Source organism: Vidua macroura, chromosome 4, assembly GCF_024509145.1.
Source record: "Vidua macroura isolate BioBank_ID:100142 chromosome 4, ASM2450914v1, whole genome shotgun sequence".
NCBI classification, from domain to species: domain Eukaryota; kingdom Metazoa; phylum Chordata; class Aves; order Passeriformes; family Viduidae; genus Vidua; species Vidua macroura.
Window position 1 is genome coordinate 8,976,498 of NC_071574.1, and position 19,802 is coordinate 8,996,299.

Here is a 19,802-nt window from a genome sequence, read left to right on the forward strand (position 1 = left end):
AGAACAACTTAGGAAAGTTCATCTCTCTCCACTCCAATGCGGCAAAGTATTTCAAAGAACGGTTTTGTCGTTTGTATCCCTATCTTTTATCCATTTCTCTACCAAAAGCCTGCAAGATATGTTGAATACTCCAACTGGAATTCCAAGAAACAATGCTTCACATCACTCCAAACAAAAATGTCACGGCTTTACTACACCTGTCTGCTTGTACCTCTCTATACACTTTCTTAGTCTAATATATAGAACCCATCTTGACTTTTTTCATACTTCAAAACCACAAAGCTCTCAATTCTGTCCCAGAAAGCAGATGTGTAGCATAAAACAAAAACCACTAGTTTTTGTTCATCTTAAAATCTCACATTGTACATTTCATCTCCAAACTGGAGAATGAGAAAACCCTTAAAACATCCTCCTAGACTAAGTATTATGAAAAGATATAAGGATACAAGCAAACACATTTTTACCACTGAGACCACCACCTGCCAGGATACAACTACCAAGTGCTTCTTGCATCACTAAGTCAAGAATAGGTCACTTATTATTTGTGCAGTATTGGCAAATAATTCTGAATACATTCATCTTATTTTCACACTTAAGGCAAAAGCAAAGTTAAAAACTTCTTTGATTTTTATTACTAAGCAAACTGTCAGTATGCATCCATTCGTTCATGGCATATTGGTTCTTGCATGAGTCTATTACAATAACGTTTTTTAAATTTAGTCACCATTGGACACAGAAATTTTAAATAATCTATCTATAAGCCATACTAAAGGTACAATATTCCTGAAGTCAGCAATTACACCTAAGAGAAAAGGCAGATTTCAAGCAGGTCTTAAGTGTAATGAAGTGTAATATTAAGAATAGGAGCTTGAAAGAAACTCCTACTTAAACATACTAGGGTGCTCTCCAAGCAATTCCATGGAACTCAACAGGCAATTAAACTCTCAAACAATTTAGAAAGCAATAGGAAATCAGAGCGGGGATGAAGTTCTAACAGACAGGTTTTACATTATCCTGGGGTCTCACACAGAATATATTCCAATAATCTAGTTCTGGAGAGACAAAATCTACATATTGCTTAAGTCAAAGAACAAAAAAAATATATGCAGCTAATTTAAATGTAATTTCAACATTCTCCAGTTCAAAGGAAAGGTTTTCCCATTTATTTCAATCTTATCAGATTTGCACTTCAGACAGTTATCTACCAATCTGATCTGCAGTTTCAGACACTTCAAATGTATAATACAGCTCAAGGAAGCAAGCAGCAAAATATCCATAGCACATGTAATCTATTTGTAATTATTCCAAGTACTCTGCTCAGTGACAAATACCAAGAATGAAAGTTGTCAATAGACATTTTCAGCACGTAAACTGAAATCCTCAGATTTCAGAGACGGAAGAAAAACTCCCACTCAGGAAGGAAAGAAGTTACACTATGCATAAAGCCCCAGATATATCAGTGTAAGGAAGAACCCAGGTGTTCTAGAGAACAGATTTCATAATGTAACCTTCTGTTTTGTTAGAAGGAGACTTACTGACATGATAGAATCTAAAATCCAAGCACCAAAGGACCACATGTAAGGAATCTGGATTCCACAGCCAGTGTCCACCCACACCTTCCAGGACTTTCAGTCACATTTTCCAAAGTTAATCCTATTGAGCACTAGCCAAACAGCTCACTGTGTATATATCAAGTGTCTTGCAAAGCAGGAGAATGCAGAAACCCTGCTTCACAACAAATAAAAGGAAATGGCAATTGAGGACAAACAGATGAATCACAATGTTGCTTTTACAAATTGAGGAGATTAATTTGTTTCAAAACTGGACTCTTCTACATGAGTGCTGAATGCCTTTAAACTCCTGGACTATTAGCTACTTTGTGAGGATATGTTGAAACTTTTCAGACAGATTATTTTATCTGGTGATAATAATTGTTACCTGAAACATTAATTGAACTTAAATCTCTTCTGCTTCAGGAGAATACTTTGATAGCATGTCCCCTGGCTACTGTGAGACCTACCTTTCCCTCTCCCTGGCACCCTGTGAGATCTATCTTTCCCTCTTCCTGGCTCTCCATCCTCTGTAGATTAAAACATACATTGCAGGGGAAAAAGAATTTTTGAGAAGAAAACAGTTTATAATGTAAAAACTTTTCACTGAAAATATCAGAAGTAACACTATACATAAAGCTCAACAGGCATTTCCCAATTATTTTCCATCCAGTTGCATCCTAAAAAAAAGTAGGATGAATATCTTCCATTTTCTTTTCCAGTTACAAAGACCATGTAGTAATTTGTTACTAAATTACACTAGAAACATCCCTACTGCTGTTTGTGTAACACTTATTAACATGATTGGCAATCTTATGTCTTCAAATGTTAGGATTTACACAGTTTATTAATGTGCCTGGATCCACTTGGTATGAAGCAGATCTGAGCCACTTAAGAATTTAAATAATCCATAGTAGAGTAAGATGATCTTGAATATTCTCCCTTCCACAGCTACCTCATCTCTACAAAAAGCTAGGCTAGCAAATATTCTTCCAATATTCAAATACTTCAAAAGAGCACAAGCAATAAAAATAATTTTTAAAAAATGTTAAAAATAAGACAAAAGTGCATTATAAAGTTTCTGGCACAACATTTCATGGAAAGTTAGTAATACAAGACACAAGGCAAACATCTACGGGCATGATTCATGCAAAATCTTCCCCTAAACTTCTCAGTTTAGACATTGGTACATTCTTTTTTCAATTTTCGTGTGTTAAGATCTAAAGCATTTTCATTTGCCTGATAAAGTTATGTTTCTAATAAGTTTATAATAAAAGCAATCTATCACTGAAGTTTTTTAACTCAATACTGCTGCATTAATCTTTGATATAGACTAAGATCCTATTGGCAGAAGTTTACACTGTATAAAAAGAAAACCTTTCCACTCCTGATATCTTCTAAATGGCTTTTAAAAGGAAATTAGAGCATGTATTATAGTTGATAAAAAATCACCTGACAGCTTACAAAATCCCTGCAAAATCTACCCTTTATGCCAAAATACACATATATATTTTTTTGATCACATATCTAAAGGATTATCATTTTTAAACTTATTTTCAGCTGTTATAGCCAAGTGATTAGATGGAAGAACATTATTGTGATTAAAATGTGATCATCTAATATTTGGGGCACATAAAAATTATTCCAACAGCATTTATTCTCTTCATATCTCAACCAGGATATTGCTAAAGAGTTTTGATGAATCTGTTGAGTTCGGCTGCCACGGTATCACAGTGACATTGGTCATTTAGATAACCTATAGTCAATTCAATTAAAACTTCATAGCAATCACTGCACTTACCCATCACATGAAATTGCACTTAAAGGTAAATTAGGATCCAGTGCAGATCACATAGCATCAGCATAATGTGTTCTCTAAACCAACACTGAAAACCTGCCATCTTTTACATCAACTAAAATCTCCAAGCAATTCAAAGGCTTGCCACATTTTAGAACACACTGCAGAAATCCATTCCTGAGGTAATGAACTTGGAGCATTGATGCATTTTTTTTTTTTTTTCTGAGCAGAGGTTACTCATAAAAGCCTAAAGATCCCCCTGCATTCCACAAACACTTAAGCAATGGGGTGGAAGAGGAAGGAGGCTGTGGAAAAATTCTGCTGAAAAAATCCAACTCCTATTGCTCTTCCTTAGGGAAAATAATGGAATCCTACAGTTTGTATGGGTACATGGAACATATTGGTATTGCTCAATTAAGATTCCTTATCACAGTAAGAGAGATGAGAAGCCTAACACGCTGCCTATGCAAGGGATGCACACTGACTTCTTTATGAGCACCAGAATCTACCAGCAAAGGGATTTGGTAGAATATGAAGTATCATGCTGAAGAAATACCTGTGGCAAAAATGTCACCTCTTAACCAGCAACAACTAAGTTAGACAAGAAAAAAGAAAAAGAAAAATGAAAGCAAGCTGAAGACCTCTACACCGAAGACCTTTGCCTACAAGGGCAGTAAGATCAACTTTCAAGGCGTAATTTTTTCTGTCTTAATACTACTAATCAGCCTCTGCTGTATTTTTGAAATGCACACATAAACCTCCAAAAACTGTCAGACCTGCACGAGACATGTTGAATCATGATTATATTTCACTGGGCAATATGAGGAAACGCTATCTCTGCACATGAAAAATATTTGTAGTATTAGGGTTTATGCTTCCCTCTTCCATCTCCCCAAGGAATTAATACTTTATCAAGGGCCACTATACATCTAATAGCAATATATCATATTAGTATTTTCAGAAGATAAAATATTTAGCAATTAAATGTATTGAAATACTGGTCTTGGTTTTACATATACCATCAGCTACCAAGAATGTGCTTTTAGTCCTTTTGTAAAAACACTGGATAGAGGAAGGAGGAACCAAGAATCAGAACACCCTGAACAAGCACACGGGGTGTGTGTGTCGGCAGTGGAGGGGTCATATGAGTTGTTGCAGTATTTATTCATTTTCAGCTGTAACCTCTTAAATAGGCTGGGTAGCATTCCATCAATTTTAGAAAATTATCCAAGAGCTGAACTGTGTTTGAATCAGTTAGTGTAAGTTTATTTTGCAGTCTAGAACATTTAGATTCAGTAGAAAAATGCTCTTAAGTAGAAGATGAAGCTGAGAAGAGCTACCTAATTAGTACTGTAAGACAAACTCCACTGACGATTCAGTTGACTGACTACAGAAAGCAGTATCTTTCAAGTGCCAGAAATTCTGTAAATCCAAAGGCAGTTTATAATAATAATCAACGAATATTACAGAACCGATCTCACCTATTTCATACCATTTCACCTTGGAGCTACAATAATGTTTCATGCACATGGGCAAGAGATAAATATTTTTAATCCCTTCATGAGAGAGAAGACCACAGTCTACAGTCATGTATTTCCACATAGTCATGTATTTCAAGAAAATATCTGACAAATGAAAGAAAGCACAGTATCACTTATGCTTTATGGACATGCACTCCATGGACATGCAATTCATCCATGCCACTTTGAGATTTAGACACAGAGAGACAGCCCTTCTAGATGAAAATGCTTTCTTCAGGGATGACATCAGTTTCCCCGTGAAGAAGTCTTGTCTCACAACTGCATGTGAGCACCTCCAACATCCTAATGTCACTCATTTAAGACGAGAGAACAGAAAGAGAACTTCTCTCTTTCGGCTGGTTTAATTACCCCAACAGGATGCCAGACCAGATGAGATGGTGCTTCCAGGTTCACTGTACTGTATGCATTTCTGATAAATGGGAAAAGAATAGATGACCTGGCAGAAGGCTCAGACAATAACATGTGATTTACAGGACATGAATGCAGCTACTCTAAGATTTATCTGACAGCCCTCTCCGATAGTGGACTGTTGAGTATCCGATGGAATGATTTCTAGTCTGGAAAGTCTGCTACTGAGTAGCCATACACATTATTTATTTATTAGATGTTTTGGGTTGAAACCATTTTTAAATGATGCACTTCACAATGCTCAGCCATAAATTTAGTTTTAAACCCAAGAAGGGAGGTAGTGTTATTGGAATGTGTGTCAGACTGAATTAGGATGAGCAACACAACGCTTTTATAAAGTGGCCTTGAATGCAACGTCGATTCCTTCAAAAATGATATTAATGTCAAATAAGCAGGAACACTTTGCAGTAATATTAAATGAAGGATTCTTTATGTTTTGATAGATTTATAGAAATGTAAGTACACACACAGAGACACGTTTCAAAATGTAGCATGTCTATCAAAAAACACAATTTTTTTTGTCTTAGAAAAAGCCTTTTGTCTGTGTCTCAAACCACCTGTTTCTCTTTTTACCTTATGTTAAACAGAAAGCAATATATCAACATACAAACACAAAAACATTAAAAAAGAGTCTTTTTCCATATGCCTAAATATATGAGTTTTAGACGAGAAAATATATTAACCAGGTGTCACAAATAGTTTCAGAGGATTGTACCACTTGAATTTTTTTAAAAATTACTTCACCCATTAAAGAGCTTTATTTTCACAATTTTATGAAAAAATTGTAGGGTGTTATTATTCCATTTTCCATATCTGAGGAAGAAAAATATAATTCAGCCACAGATCTAAATGAACATCAGAAAAATGTCAGGTGCTTCAGAAAAACAATCCAAGTACTTACATCAAATCTACAATGTTTAAAATGAATTTTGAGAAGAGGTTATCATAAAAAACACCAAAGATTAATCAGAGCAATCTTTCAATTTCATAAAACGATGGCTGACAAATTTGTGAAGTTTTAAATCAAATTTGCAGATACTTACTTCATAACTATGCCACATTATTTATGTGATTAAAAACTGGTTTTTGACCTGATCTTTTGATCTTTGGCACTGCATCCTCTCCATCTCCTCTTAAAAATTAATTAAAATTTTAGCAAAAGGATATCACTTCATGTCCCACCCTATCTTGTGGGGGAAAAAAAGAAAATAAAAAGAAGGGGGGGAAAAAAAGAAAAAATCAATCAAGCTCAACCCCATCTCCTCCCAGTATCTGTAAAATGTCGGCTTGAAATTCAATTTCATATCTCTCAAGCTTTCATGTAGCAAAAGACAGTTCACTTCTTAACAAAATAAATCACTTCTGTGATTGCCATGCTGACCTCTTTGAATTAGGAAAATTCAAAGTGAAAAATGTAATTATCACCCCAGAACAATCTGTATACATCTGGAGCTAATTTTAGATTCATTTCTCACATCATTTTTCATATTCTGCCAAAAATTACAGCTGCTATGTAACTTTAAAAAGACTTTGAGGTCTTTGTGACTTTATTGGTTTATTTCTACTACTCCACAAAGAACCACCTCAGCCTGTGCAACTTGCACTGCTAAGCTATCATGGTAGCTTCAATTTGATTAGATTAGCATTAAGTGGCATTGTGACACATATGACAAATAGATGCATTAGAGCACGTCATTTATTCCTTATCCTTTCCGCTTCCCAAAACCAAACAAGTGACATACAGTACAGAGCACAACATGATTTTAAGAAAGATTAGATTACCTTACCCAAAAAAAAGGGGAAAGGTCAAGCACTAATTATTGATACAAGCAGCATGGACACCAAAAACTAATTTTTCTAAATGGTAATACCAAGTTGTAAGACACGTATTTAATACTTGGATTAGTTTTTACTTTAACACATTCCTGAATGAATGGTAAAATTTGTTTTATGGATTTCTCAGTAGCAAAGATTCTTTTATAATTTAAATCAGCTGCAAGTTCATATTCTAGAAGTTGTGAACAATGTTCACGTCCAGTACTGACATATGTAAAATAATCTCTAAATTCCAAAAGTTCCATAAGGAATATTAAATTCCTTTCAGGGTAAAATGATACTATATTTCCTGAGGAAGACGGAAAACTAGATGAGCAAAGTTCTGGTTACATTCATTAATAATAACCTCACTGGAAAACATAACTACTCTTCACTAGTTCATTGTAAAATCTATTAGGTGTAATCTCCAGAAGTAATTGTTCTTATTGCACTTTATTGACAATGTAGACTATCGATTTTTCACACCTTCTATGATTCTTTCATTTGTATTCATGAAATGTCTATCAGCACACTCTAAATAAATTTGGCAATATAGGCACTAAAATGAATAAATCGATGTGAAGAAACATTAATTTTGCATTATCCTTATTCGTCAGGCAAGCAAACCATAGGGGTTGTAAATGAAGGTCAAAGGTTCTGAAATGGGTCAGAACCCTTGACCTCTAGACCAATACCATTCCCATTAAAAAAGGCTATTTTAAAGTTTTAAGTAGGGGAATTTACTACCAGAAAGGTATAATTTTAAGGCACCAAGAAAGGCTCAATAAAAACAGTCTCCCATTTAATTACAAAAAAAAAAAAAAAAAAAAGCAAGCAAGAAACCCCCCAAAAAATCCAATTAATAAAGCATACATAATTTTAAGAAAGTTCCTTAGGCTCTGCTTCTTTTCGGAACACAGGAACAGGGAGTTCTCAAGTTCTTACATATCTAAAATCACTTTGCCTTTAGGAATGTAGAATGTCCCAAACTGATGACAACCAGGGTTGCTTTCTTAAATTTATCTCAAATCTTTAGTACTTGTCAAATCAATTAGGAATGACAGGGTTTCAAAAGTGTTTATCACTCATTTCATAACCTCTACACAAAAGGAAAAATTCTATTTATCCCAGAGGCTTCAGCATGTCAAGATGCAGAAATCAATCTGTTTCCTTAACTTTAATATTTCATTGATTCTATCTCATCTTACAAAAATGACAGCATAGAATTACGTAGGCACACCATCTTCAAGATTATGTAAATGTTCAATAGCAAGGTAACAAAAACCCACTTGGATAGACACCATTGCTATTTTTTTTAATTAAAAGGCCTTGTACATTATCTTTTTACCTATTACACATGAACCTCAATTAAAAGTAAAATTTTATCTGCAATCTCCATTGTGTTCAGACAGATCAATTTCAGAATTACTTAAACCTCACCTGAGAGCAAAGGAGCATCACCAGCTCCACAACTGAACTGCTAGATTTCATGCACACAAGACCTACAAAAGGGAAAAAAAAAAAAAAGAGACATAAATGCATGCTCTCGTGGCACCAGCTATTAACACAAACTATTCTGAAGTGCAGTAGATTAGAAGCGTTTTGACAAACAAAAGAAAACCAAAATTTTCATGCCACTTCCAGTTCAATTTTGTACTTTATCAGCACAAAATAAAAGTACGTATGTGAGAGGGAAATCATAAATTCCATGCCTTCTGTCTAAAAGAAGCAGCTAATAGTAATTCTTACCCCCATTACTCAGTTTCATAAATGTTTGTATGTCAAAATGATCAGAAGTGTGGTTAACATATGTTATATTAATCCACTGTATCTACGTTTTGCTATTTCTCGAAGGATTGGGTCATTATATATGCAGAGAAGGGAAATGGCTTTATGACCTCTGCTTTCTCCATGACGCGCTCTCCTTTCAGCCCCCAGCTATCAATCAAGTTTCCATTTTGTTTCATGGCAGCAGACATCCCAAACACTCTTATTAGTACTTTGACCCTTAACCCCACACTAAACCTAAGCAGAAGTGCAAGCAGTAACCTATTATATATTTTCAGTTGTTTACAAACTAATTTGAGTATTATTATTTGTATTCACATTTTGTTTAGGGTTTGTCTGTAACTGGGATTTAGAACCAAAATTTGTGCTTATTTTTGTCTAGACCATTCATACACTCCCAGTGATTATCCTGCTTTTTCTTTGCTCATCCAATTTATGAAATACTCACTTATCCATCTATATAACTATACTACAGTCAAAATACTCTGAACCTGATTTTCTTTTATCTTCAAAAATAAAGCTTTGAGAAGAACTTCTTTTCTGTTTTTTATTATTAAATGAATGAAATAAATTTGTTCACAAGGAGGCTTCCATTAAAATGTTTATCAGCCAAAACGATGCCCAAATGCATAAGCAAAAGTAAAAACCCATCTTTTTGAGTCTCACAGAAAGTAATTCATACACTTCTTAGATTTCCTCTTATCTCAAATGGTAAGCAAGCTAAACTCCTAAACTAAATAACTTTAATTTGTGAAATTTAACGAAGTCTCAATTTTGATATCAGCAATACTCAGTGAAACATTTAGCAGGGTTTGATATTCTGTGTTTCTGACAATGTTCATATTCAGCCCTACAAACAGGATGACTGTTCTAATCCAAGAAACAAGTAGTTTCATAATGTTTTAAAAAGAACTTTAATTCCCTAGGAAAAAATAAGGTCTGTTAGTGCAAACACAGCTCAAGTTAAGCAACCAGAGGATTCTATCATGAGTGCACTTATCACTGGGAGCTGCAACAAGCTCTTCTTGTCACTTCTTCAACAGGGCAAAACCTGAAAATTTCACTCTAAAAATCAGTGGACAAAGCAATTCATATGATATAGTCAAATTTTGTGAAAATTGAAAAACTGGTGTTGCACTGCTAAATTCAGTCTTCCAATATGCACAATTTTTTCAATTGAGAACATTAATGTCTGCACTGCGGAACTGAGCCTCATTCTTAAGCAGAGAGAAACCCATCAGTAGAATGGAAACTTCATCATTTCAATCGTGACCATTTCATGCCAATTTTCCACCAGGAAGAGCCATGATCACTGCTGTGCACAGGAATCCCCATCTTCTCAGATGTGCCAGATCATTCTCCTCCATACTGACAAGGATTCCTCTTACCTGTATGACTCCCTTCCAATTAGAAACCAAAAAGCCAGGAGCAGACTCACGTGCGAGAGAGGCAGCAGAACACACTCCACTGACATAGTTCCCAAGAGCATGTCTGTTCCAACATCCCAGTAAAAGTGTCAGGTCTTGTACCCAACTTGCTACACTATACACTTTACTGTGTAACAAAGTGTTAACCATGACACCAAAATTTCTCTTAAAGCTCACAAAGCACATTTTGTACACCAGCTTCTATGGGACAAATGGCCATGAAAGTTGGAAAACAAAGGAAGATGGACACAAAGAGGTAGCAGAGATGGCAAAGATGAGGAGGCAATGACAATGACTTCAGAAGGCTAAAGACAGAAGGAACAAGAGGCAGTGAAATCCAGTGGACAGCACTGTTTGAGGTGGCAAGAAGAAAGTTCCTAAATAAAGAAATGTTCGGTCTCCAAGGTAACAAAGAACACAAAACCCCCCTTTTTTAAATGGAAACTTACTTGTACCTTCTATCAACAACTCCTGCCCATGGCTGCCCAAAAGAGTCCGAGCAAGAAAGGGAGCAAAATCCACAAAAATCTCTCTCAGAAGTGGGGCAGCTTTTTCCAAAGCATGCTCAAGTCTGTCTGTAATACTAGTAGAGAGATACATGTGATTAGCAATAAAAGAAGGAAGTTACTGGAATTTTGTAAAAAGTAATATAGATCTTGACAATGTTTAAGTGATATACATATTTAACAAGGAATTAATCCAACACTCTGTACTTTACCAAACCTTCATTAGTTATTGAAAATCGGCAAAAGGACATTCTTACGTTACGTGGTATCAAAATATCAACTGTAATATCAATAACATGAGCCACAGCACAGCTGTTCAGATCAATTGGAGAGGTTACCTCATATTGGAGGCAGAATCCTCAGGCACTGAAGAAACTGCAGGAACAGATGGCAATTTTGAATTAGATGATCCCCTTCCTACAAGAGAAAGTAATAATAAACAAATTATATAAGAAAACATTCCAGGGATTAGAAAAGCAGACAGAAACTAAAGTTTTGAGTTTGAGCTCTGAGAAACCATGGTTTTCAAGTGTTGTGTGAGGACTAGGTGAACTCCGTTCACCTCTTTGTACCTCAAATATTTTTTCCACAGAAGTCCTATTTACTTGCATTCGTATTTACCAGGTTTGCCATGGCAAGTTTTTCAAATATTGCTTTAGCATGTACAGAAAGTAATTCAAGGAAGCATTGTAGTTTGTTTTGTGAAGGAAGTCAGACTAGGCTGCAGTGATTCTTTCTGGTCTTATAAGCCAGGATCCTCTCTGAACAAATTTAGTAACACAACCCCAGAAATGAATACAAACAACAATGTCTTATACCTTTAATATGCCTATAATAAGCTAATATATATAATAATACTAATATATAATAATATACAGCCAAATGGTAATGTTTTAAAGCCATCTCTTTTGGTTAATGGAAGTGTTCACCTAATTTCAAGTAACTTGCACAGAAAGCCCTTAATATTTTTGTCTAAAATTAAAATATACATTTGTGTCAAAATCATGCAGAAAACAATGAGTGGGTATTTTCAACAGTCAGGCTTAAATATTTGCAAAACTGAGACTCTGACAGAGGCAGCTATGATAAAATTTTCCATTGCACTCCTGGTGTCATTAGCATGATGGCAGTGGTATAACCTCATTTATGAGTTATTAACTTTGCTACATCAATTATTCAAAGGTTGATAGGGAAGACTGGGTCATTTATGTATCCTACACTTACAGAAAAAAAGCAGTTGTGTTATGTCAAATTGACACTACATGGCTCTCATCAGCACAGGAGGAATCTGTAAATATTAAATTCTGCTGTTCAGTATATAAAGAGAAATACAACCTCCCCATACTGCAGTATGGATTGGTATTAGCAATGATGAACAGGGGGCAAGCAAGACAGCCAGAGACTTCACAGATATTTTCTGCCAGGATAGGAATGGTGACTCACAAATCTTACACTGCATTCCAAGGTACAGAGAGGAATGAATCTTAGCAGACAGGTTTCTGTGTGTTTCCCAGGAGCATGACTGCTCCTAGTCCATCTGCAATCCTATCTCTTTCCACCCTGAGACCCTGTCCTATTCTCTTTCCTCTCACCTTGCCCGTTACAGATTTTTATGCTGCTGGAAAGGAGTGGAGGAAAAAAAAAAAGGAAAAAAGCCTGAAAAAAGAGAGTTTAATCATTTTAGTTCTCACGCCTATCTTAGCAAAGATGTTATCCTTTTTAGAACTGTAACTACAGAAAAATTCCTGATGGTTCCACCTACAATGGAGTTTGTTAATTCAGTTAAATGCAACCTGGAAATCAGTTGCTGAGATCTTGAAACTATTAACCAAAATGTGTCAACTGAAACTTTTCAAAGATTTTCAACTTGACTGAAATGAAACAGATTTAGAAAGAGATGGGAAAGATAGATCCTTGAGACAGTGAATTTATTTCTCCCACCAAATTTCAAACTTCTGCTCCAAAACTCTGGCAACACAGTTTCCTCCAAAAAGTATCAAGGGTTTCTGGTGGGTGAGGGTTTTTTGTTTTTCTATCCAGAGCAGGTGGTTTTCTCCAATCTTGTTTCAAAGGCAGCACAGGAACTAATAAAATAAACTAGAATACCATAACCATGAAAAGTTTTGCTCTCATTTCTTTTTCTTTCTTCAGAGATAGGAGATATCTTTGTGAATGTGATTCATTTGTGTTTTTCATAAATTCAACCTGAAGCTCTTATGCTGACTGCTGTATAGGTATGATAAAATCAGAAGGAAAGTGAGTGGGCCATACAGAATGAAGAATAAAAAAGTGGTGAACAAAGTGTTAGCTGAAATCAAAATGAAATGTGAATCTTCTGGGCACTGTGTCCTAAATAATTTCTCTAATAAAGACTAATCAAATATATATTCCTGAAAGTTTCAAGGTGATGGTAAGATTTTGTAGATGTTCTCAATATTTTCATGGATATAATTCCATCTTTTTTAACAGCTAGTTTTCCATAGTCAAACCACCAAAAAGTATTTTGGGTATTCCCAATACAGAAGCTGTAAAATGATGTGCCGAGAATTAGAACACAGCCTCCTGAACAGAAAAACAAAGCCCACATAAGGCAACAAAGCCACATGATTCAATGGTTATTCAGATACATAATAGCTGCAGTATTTTCTTTCCCTTTTAATTAAGACTTTAAAACTACTATGTCATTTGTCATGAGAATTTTTATATTTAAGTAATTTGACTAGAATACCCAGCTTTCTCCCTAAAGCCCAACGTCCCTGTTCTCATTTAACAAGTCCCTCTAACTTGAAAATACTCCAAAGTCCACATATCGAAAAGGTGACTTACAGGCACACACTACCCATAAAGGGAAATCAGCACACTGATCTGGGTAGTCCAACACAGTACCAAACTGAAATGGCACACAAAACCTTCAAAATAAGAAAGTCCTCAGCACACAGGTTGTGGAAGCAGCATGTCACGATACAGAAATGCTGACGTGCTTTTTATCACATCTAAAATCTGTCACCAGTAATCCACTACTCATTGGGTATGGTTATACAGTCAATGGTATATACAAGTAAAATCCAACCCTATTAAAGCAAAGATTGTCAGGATAAAATAAGACTTAACAGTGAAGAAGCATAACAGAATGAGTTTTTAAATTAAATGAGACAAAAATAATTCTGTGGAGTATTTGGGCCATCAGCAAAATAACTGAAGGAAAACATTAGGGAAAAAATAAAATCAAGAGAAACATCTGCAAGGACAATGAGAGGGCTTAAAAGCTATCACGAGGCTAGTAAATAAACATAGTCTAGGGTAACTTGGCTTTCTTGTTGTTTGTTTTATTTTGTTGAGATGAGTTGGGGCTTTTTTCATTTTCCATTTTGTCAACAAAACTGGTAAAAATACTTTTGAGTGGGACATAAAGGAAATCACTGACAGCATAGGACATGATTATTTTTTCTTCAAGAAATATAAAAAACCTGCACAAAACAGATTAGGTATAAATGTAAGAGATTATGAAATTTTTAGTAAATATCAACTTTTAAAAATAGACATAACAGAAAAAGCACTGATAATTTGAATTTAATAAAGCATAAGGGAGGCATGTATATAAACTAATATTCTTTTTGAAGATTGCATAAGAATATTTATGGTCTGAATTTCTTCATGCTTATCAATACCTAAAACCACATTCCAAACTCAGATATTTTTCACCAAAATGGGTGAATCTCAGATTTATCCAGCTGAGAATTTCAGGGTTCTTTCAATGGGATTAGGCATAGTGATTTTTGCATGCAGATTTTGTTTTGTGAAAGTACATTTTTTCCTTTATTTAACTCAGAGGTAGCTTTTTATTACACTTTTTTTCCACTTTTAGTGAAAAAATGAAAATACTTCAGTAGCATATTTTCATCCACAACACACATGTGGGTAAGTGCAGTAGCTACTTCAAACATGTGGAATGAAACTGACTTATCTCTTCCTTATCCTTTCACTGATAAACTGGCTCCTTCAAACTGACAGTTTTACAGACATTTGCAAGAACATAAAAGAAAATGCAAATAGATCATCTGTCTAGCACCCTTCCAGTGAAACCTTATTGTTTATTCAAGGTCCCCAAGGGTCTAAACAAATAGTGTCTCGAGCCATAAAATAATGTTAAAAAACTCTTTGTGCAAGATCCTCATGTTTTTGCATGTGCACTTACAAACTGCACTTGGCAATGCACAAGCAGTACATGATAATTTACTTTGTGAGGAGATGGAGATGAGGTATAAAAAAACCTAAGAGTTGAATTAAATAACCGTATCTCTTAATTTTGAACAACAGACCTACCCTACATAAATGCACCAGTGCCCTTGGTGGAAGAGGTATCTAGCAAAATCATGAGCTCATTCAAGAATACAATTCCGGGACTGGAAGTGCACAATGCAAGACTACAACAAAAGGTTTTTACAAGCTAATATAAGGGATCTGTTACATAAACACATCTGTAGGCTAAACCAAAACAGATTTTTATGAAACAATGGTGAAAACTTAAGAGGAGCAGCTTTAAAACAGTTTTTATATTGACACATTATTAAGTCATTTCCATTGCATATCATCAGAATCTGAGGTTTTTTAAAGTGTCATCCTGCTCTGGTAACTAGCCTTCAACTACTGTCACCGTTAAGTTGGAACTCTCTTTGAAATATTACTATAATATATATATTAATAAATAATAAATATTAATAAATATTACTATAATCCAGTGAATTGCATGAACAACCTCTGCACTGACAGTAACTCGCTTCATGATCATTTCTCTTAATTTATCTTGTCTCCCGTTAATTTATTTTATTGCATGACTTCAAGTTCATTTTCACCTATGTATAAAAATGAAAGGAATACCATTCATCTATGCAAAACAAGCCAACTGCTGCAGAAAATTTACATTTTGCTATGTATTGGACTAGAATTCAGGAGTCACAACTCCGTTTATAACCGCTGTTATTGCTTAGCCTGGTGTTTCTTCCAAGCATTTACTTCCTTTGTCACCTTACTCTTTGACATGGCCTTGTTTACAACTTCACAATTTGGAGAACAGCTTGTCCAGAGAAGAAAAAATCCTGTAACTAACTGTGTGTGGCTCAGAGGCAAAACAAGTGAAACTCAAGGAACTTTAAGTAGGAAGGGGAGGAGGCAGGCAACAGACACTGAGTGGAACTTCTCAGTGTTTTTCTATATTCAGAACATCAGTGAGGACAAGACACAATTCACTCCTCAGAGTTTTCATATCCCCTCTTCATATAAATCATATTTGAACAACCATTTGGAAACTGAATCGTGAAAGCCTCAAGACTGAGGGCACTAATAAAACACATGTGAAATCCTTCGAGTACATAAACAGAGAAACTCAGCGCATCAGAGAAAACAGTGGGAGTGCAAACTGCAAAGCATTTTTAAAAATTGTCACCACTTCAGAACGTTGTGACTGTAATGGAAACATTTAAAAGGAAAACTGACAAACAAAAATACAGGCATCCTGCTGGCATGTTCCCAATAGCTCAGGCAGCTCTGCCAAGTCCTGCCTGTCCAAATATTAGTCTTTTCTTAGCAGTAGCCCTTCCTGAACACAGCATGTGTAAAACCTCTGCGTCACATCACACATTCAGCCTGTGAGACAACCCAAGGAAGAAACAACTCCAGTGAATTCACCCTTCTTACACTACTCCTAGCAAAGAGGCCCTTTTGTCCAATACCACCCTCGGTGGTAGGCATCAAATGATTAGCTCAAGATGGGCCCCCAGGTTTATCTTCTCCGTTCATTTCCAAGATTCCAGCAAACCAACAATCCAAATACCAGCCTTCAGCAACAGGCTGATGGGAAAGTTCAGACCACAAGGGGCACATCTGTGTTCAGGAAAGACTTTTTGTACTATGAAATATTTTGCAGATTGAATGAGTAAAGGTGAAGAAACTTCTGCAAAAAGGCCAGAGTGTATGAGGCCAAAACATGTTTTAATCCCCTTTTGAAGTATTGAGGAACAGCGTGAGCTTGGATGGTTCTTTCCAACCCATCAACACTCTGTATTTGGTAGGCCAAGATACTTCACAATCTGTGTGATATGGGAGCACCTAAGCAGCAAGTATCTGAGATGCTCACAACCCTTGAGCTACTTCAGGGAAATGCAAACTTCAGGGAAAATTACTGGGAAGGAAGCTGATGAATTCTGAGCACAGACAAATGGCACTGGAGGCATCTGGCCAAATAGAATGATATTTCAACAAAAATTCTACCTTGACCAAGCAATTCTGACATCACATCTACAGGTGGAGGATGATCACTTATTCCCAAATTGAGTGTTTCTACACATTACTATTAGAACACAATCACCTGCTATTTAATCCTATTTCAATATCTGCATACCACTTTCACCCCTGTTTTGCACTAAATCTGCTCAAGTCTTCATCATAAAGCATTATGTGTTCATATATTTTACATGCTTTATATTATATATTAAAATAAATTATATATATATATAAGTAAAATATATTAGATATAATTATTTGTATATATCATGTGCATATATATAATTATATATGCTATCAATTTTTTAAATGTATCAAACAAATCTATCTAAAACTCATTTAAAAAAAAACAGATTAGATTTGTTTTTTAGTATAGGAATAATGTTTAACAGCCTTCGTAGCAAACACGAATTAGCCTCAAATTTGTATTCACTACATAAGCCCCTACCTAATCTCAGCACTTTTAAATAAAAGGCTTAATTTATTTCTTAATTGTGAAAGTAAACAGACTTATAATGAGTGTTAGCTGGAAAAATTAGAACAATGTAGATTCTCTGCTGCATGAAACTAAAAATTAATGAAAGAATATGTGATTTGAACTCAGAGGAAAACTATATTAATTATATTTTTGTTTTATAGGAAGCTTGCTTATTACTACTTCCATATTCCAATAAAAAACAAATTAAGTCCTTATAGAGAATTTGATCTCAAACTTAAATGAGTGCAATTTACATGAGCAACATTAAATGTAAACCACTCCAACTCCACAAGATTTTTGTTTCCATGCCATTATTTTACAGGGGAAAAAAGAAACAGTCTCATGTTTTAATCTGTTTAAGGCATGATTTCATTTATTCCTTTACTTTTTCTTTTAATTAATTATATTGCCAATCTAAACATGTCTATTTTAATCCTGATTAGTTTCTTTTTATGCATATCAGTTCAGATTACATGTCCAATTTTTGCCAAAACTTCCAGACATGATGGAAGTCACAGTTACAAACTGCATTAGTATTGTTTATTGTCTGGATTTTTCATACATTCTATAGGCACAGAAGCACTTATTTTTTTCTTCTATACGTTCCTAAAGGATGACTAAATTTGAAAATCAATGTTCATCTGTTTTGTTTTTATTAAAAGCAAGTGAATACCTACTTCAGAAATTGTAATAATTAAGCCTACAACTAAGCCGGGTTGATCAGTCAGAAGTTAACAAATTAGCAATTATATTAAACAATTTCAATGTAGGTGAGGTTTTACTATTTTTAAAACAGATTAGCTGCTCAGAGTCAATCTTCCCCAAAGAATTGTGACATTTCAAAATACAGCTGATTCCACTACTTCAAATATTACTCCTACACTAATATAATGTTACCTCCAGCAGTTTTGGTGGCAAAATGGATTCTCCCCGTCCTAAAGAGTAAGAACATACCATATTTCAATAGCTCCTCTTTAAAATACCTGGAACAATACCTTTTTGATTTTCCCAAGAAATGGAATGGGTAGTTGAAGATGGGAACAAATACCTTCCAGACACACAAGTAGAGAGGACATGGTAAAGACCATGTTTTTTTCCCCAGTTCTTGCAGTTTGGATGTAAGTTCACAAAACCAGGAAGCAAGAAACTCAAACATTGAAAAAAAAACCAAAAACACCAATAATCAGGCACAGCTTGAGATTTCCTTGATTAAGATCCAAATCACTTCTAAGTCTTGAAGTCAAACTTCATGGGCACAAAGATCCTACACAGCCTTGTGATTCAGACATGGTTAAGTAGAAAAGCATGGCTTTGACATATCTTAAGGTTAAACATCATTTATCTCACACAGAACAACCGGAGAAACCAAGGGTTCAAAGGAACACTTGCTTATAAACAACCTACTCCCTTTTGTCCCCACTGAAAAAACTGTCCAAAGCAATTGGTTTAGCATCAACACTGAATTTTACCTCAGGCTAAAGCTATTGGAAACACTTGGCTATAATTTCCAGTTCTACTTAGCACTAACACATATACTTGGTCAAACACGCCAGAATTTATAAATAAGCTTACACTTTACATTATTAATTTGTAATAAAAAATAGTCTTTAGAATACACCATCTTTATACTACATACAAGTTATTATAGCATGGTTGCTCTATCAAAACAGTAAGAAATCTTGAAATTAAGACATGTATTGCTCAGACAGTTGCATTTGTTGCAACATTAGGGGTTTTTTCTAATACAGTACTATTTTTGAAATTTTTTCTTTATTTTATTTGTATTCACAGAGAATGGGGATGGAAATAGAAGCAAGAGAAAAAGTTGTTTCTATTACGGTGGCTTAATTTAACCCTTACTTACCAGGAGATTCTCCTGACAAATCTGGGGCTTGGGCTGAATCTAAAGAAGAAACCACACTGACAGCATTTGTAGGAGCACCAATAGCAGCTGTAGAAGAGGAAATGCTTGATTTCTTCGTTGGTACAACAACACTCCTAGGTGAAAACAGCAAGTTAATAAATTATACTGTATGTGAAGGCTCACACTACTCTGATCCTTTTTTTGCACTACCATGTCCTGCAAAAGTTCCTTTGCTTCCCTACTTTCTTTTTCAATCATCTTTTGTAGGCCAACTTAACCTAAGGACACTTCATTTGTTGATTGTACACTTTTTTTTGCTACACTTTAATATCTCATCTACTTCTACAG

At 35.1% G+C, this 19,802-nt stretch overlaps 1 protein-coding gene across 1 annotated transcript in view; it reads right to left on the reverse strand.

Annotated features, from left to right (window-relative positions):
- The window catches only part of LRBA (LPS responsive beige-like anchor protein), a 365,433-nt gene that overhangs the window by 256,046 nt on the left and 89,585 nt on the right, over positions 1 to 19,802 (reverse strand). Inside the window, exons 30-33 of the mRNA XM_053974943.1 lie at positions 19,455 to 19,588; positions 11,172 to 11,250; positions 10,777 to 10,910; positions 8,553 to 8,614 (exon numbers count right to left, since the gene is read on the reverse strand). Of these exons, the coding sequence (XP_053830918.1) occupies positions 8,553 to 8,614; positions 10,777 to 10,910; positions 11,172 to 11,250; positions 19,455 to 19,588 (409 nt within the window). The remainder of the gene's footprint in view (positions 1 to 8,552; positions 8,615 to 10,776; positions 10,911 to 11,171; positions 11,251 to 19,454; positions 19,589 to 19,802) is intronic.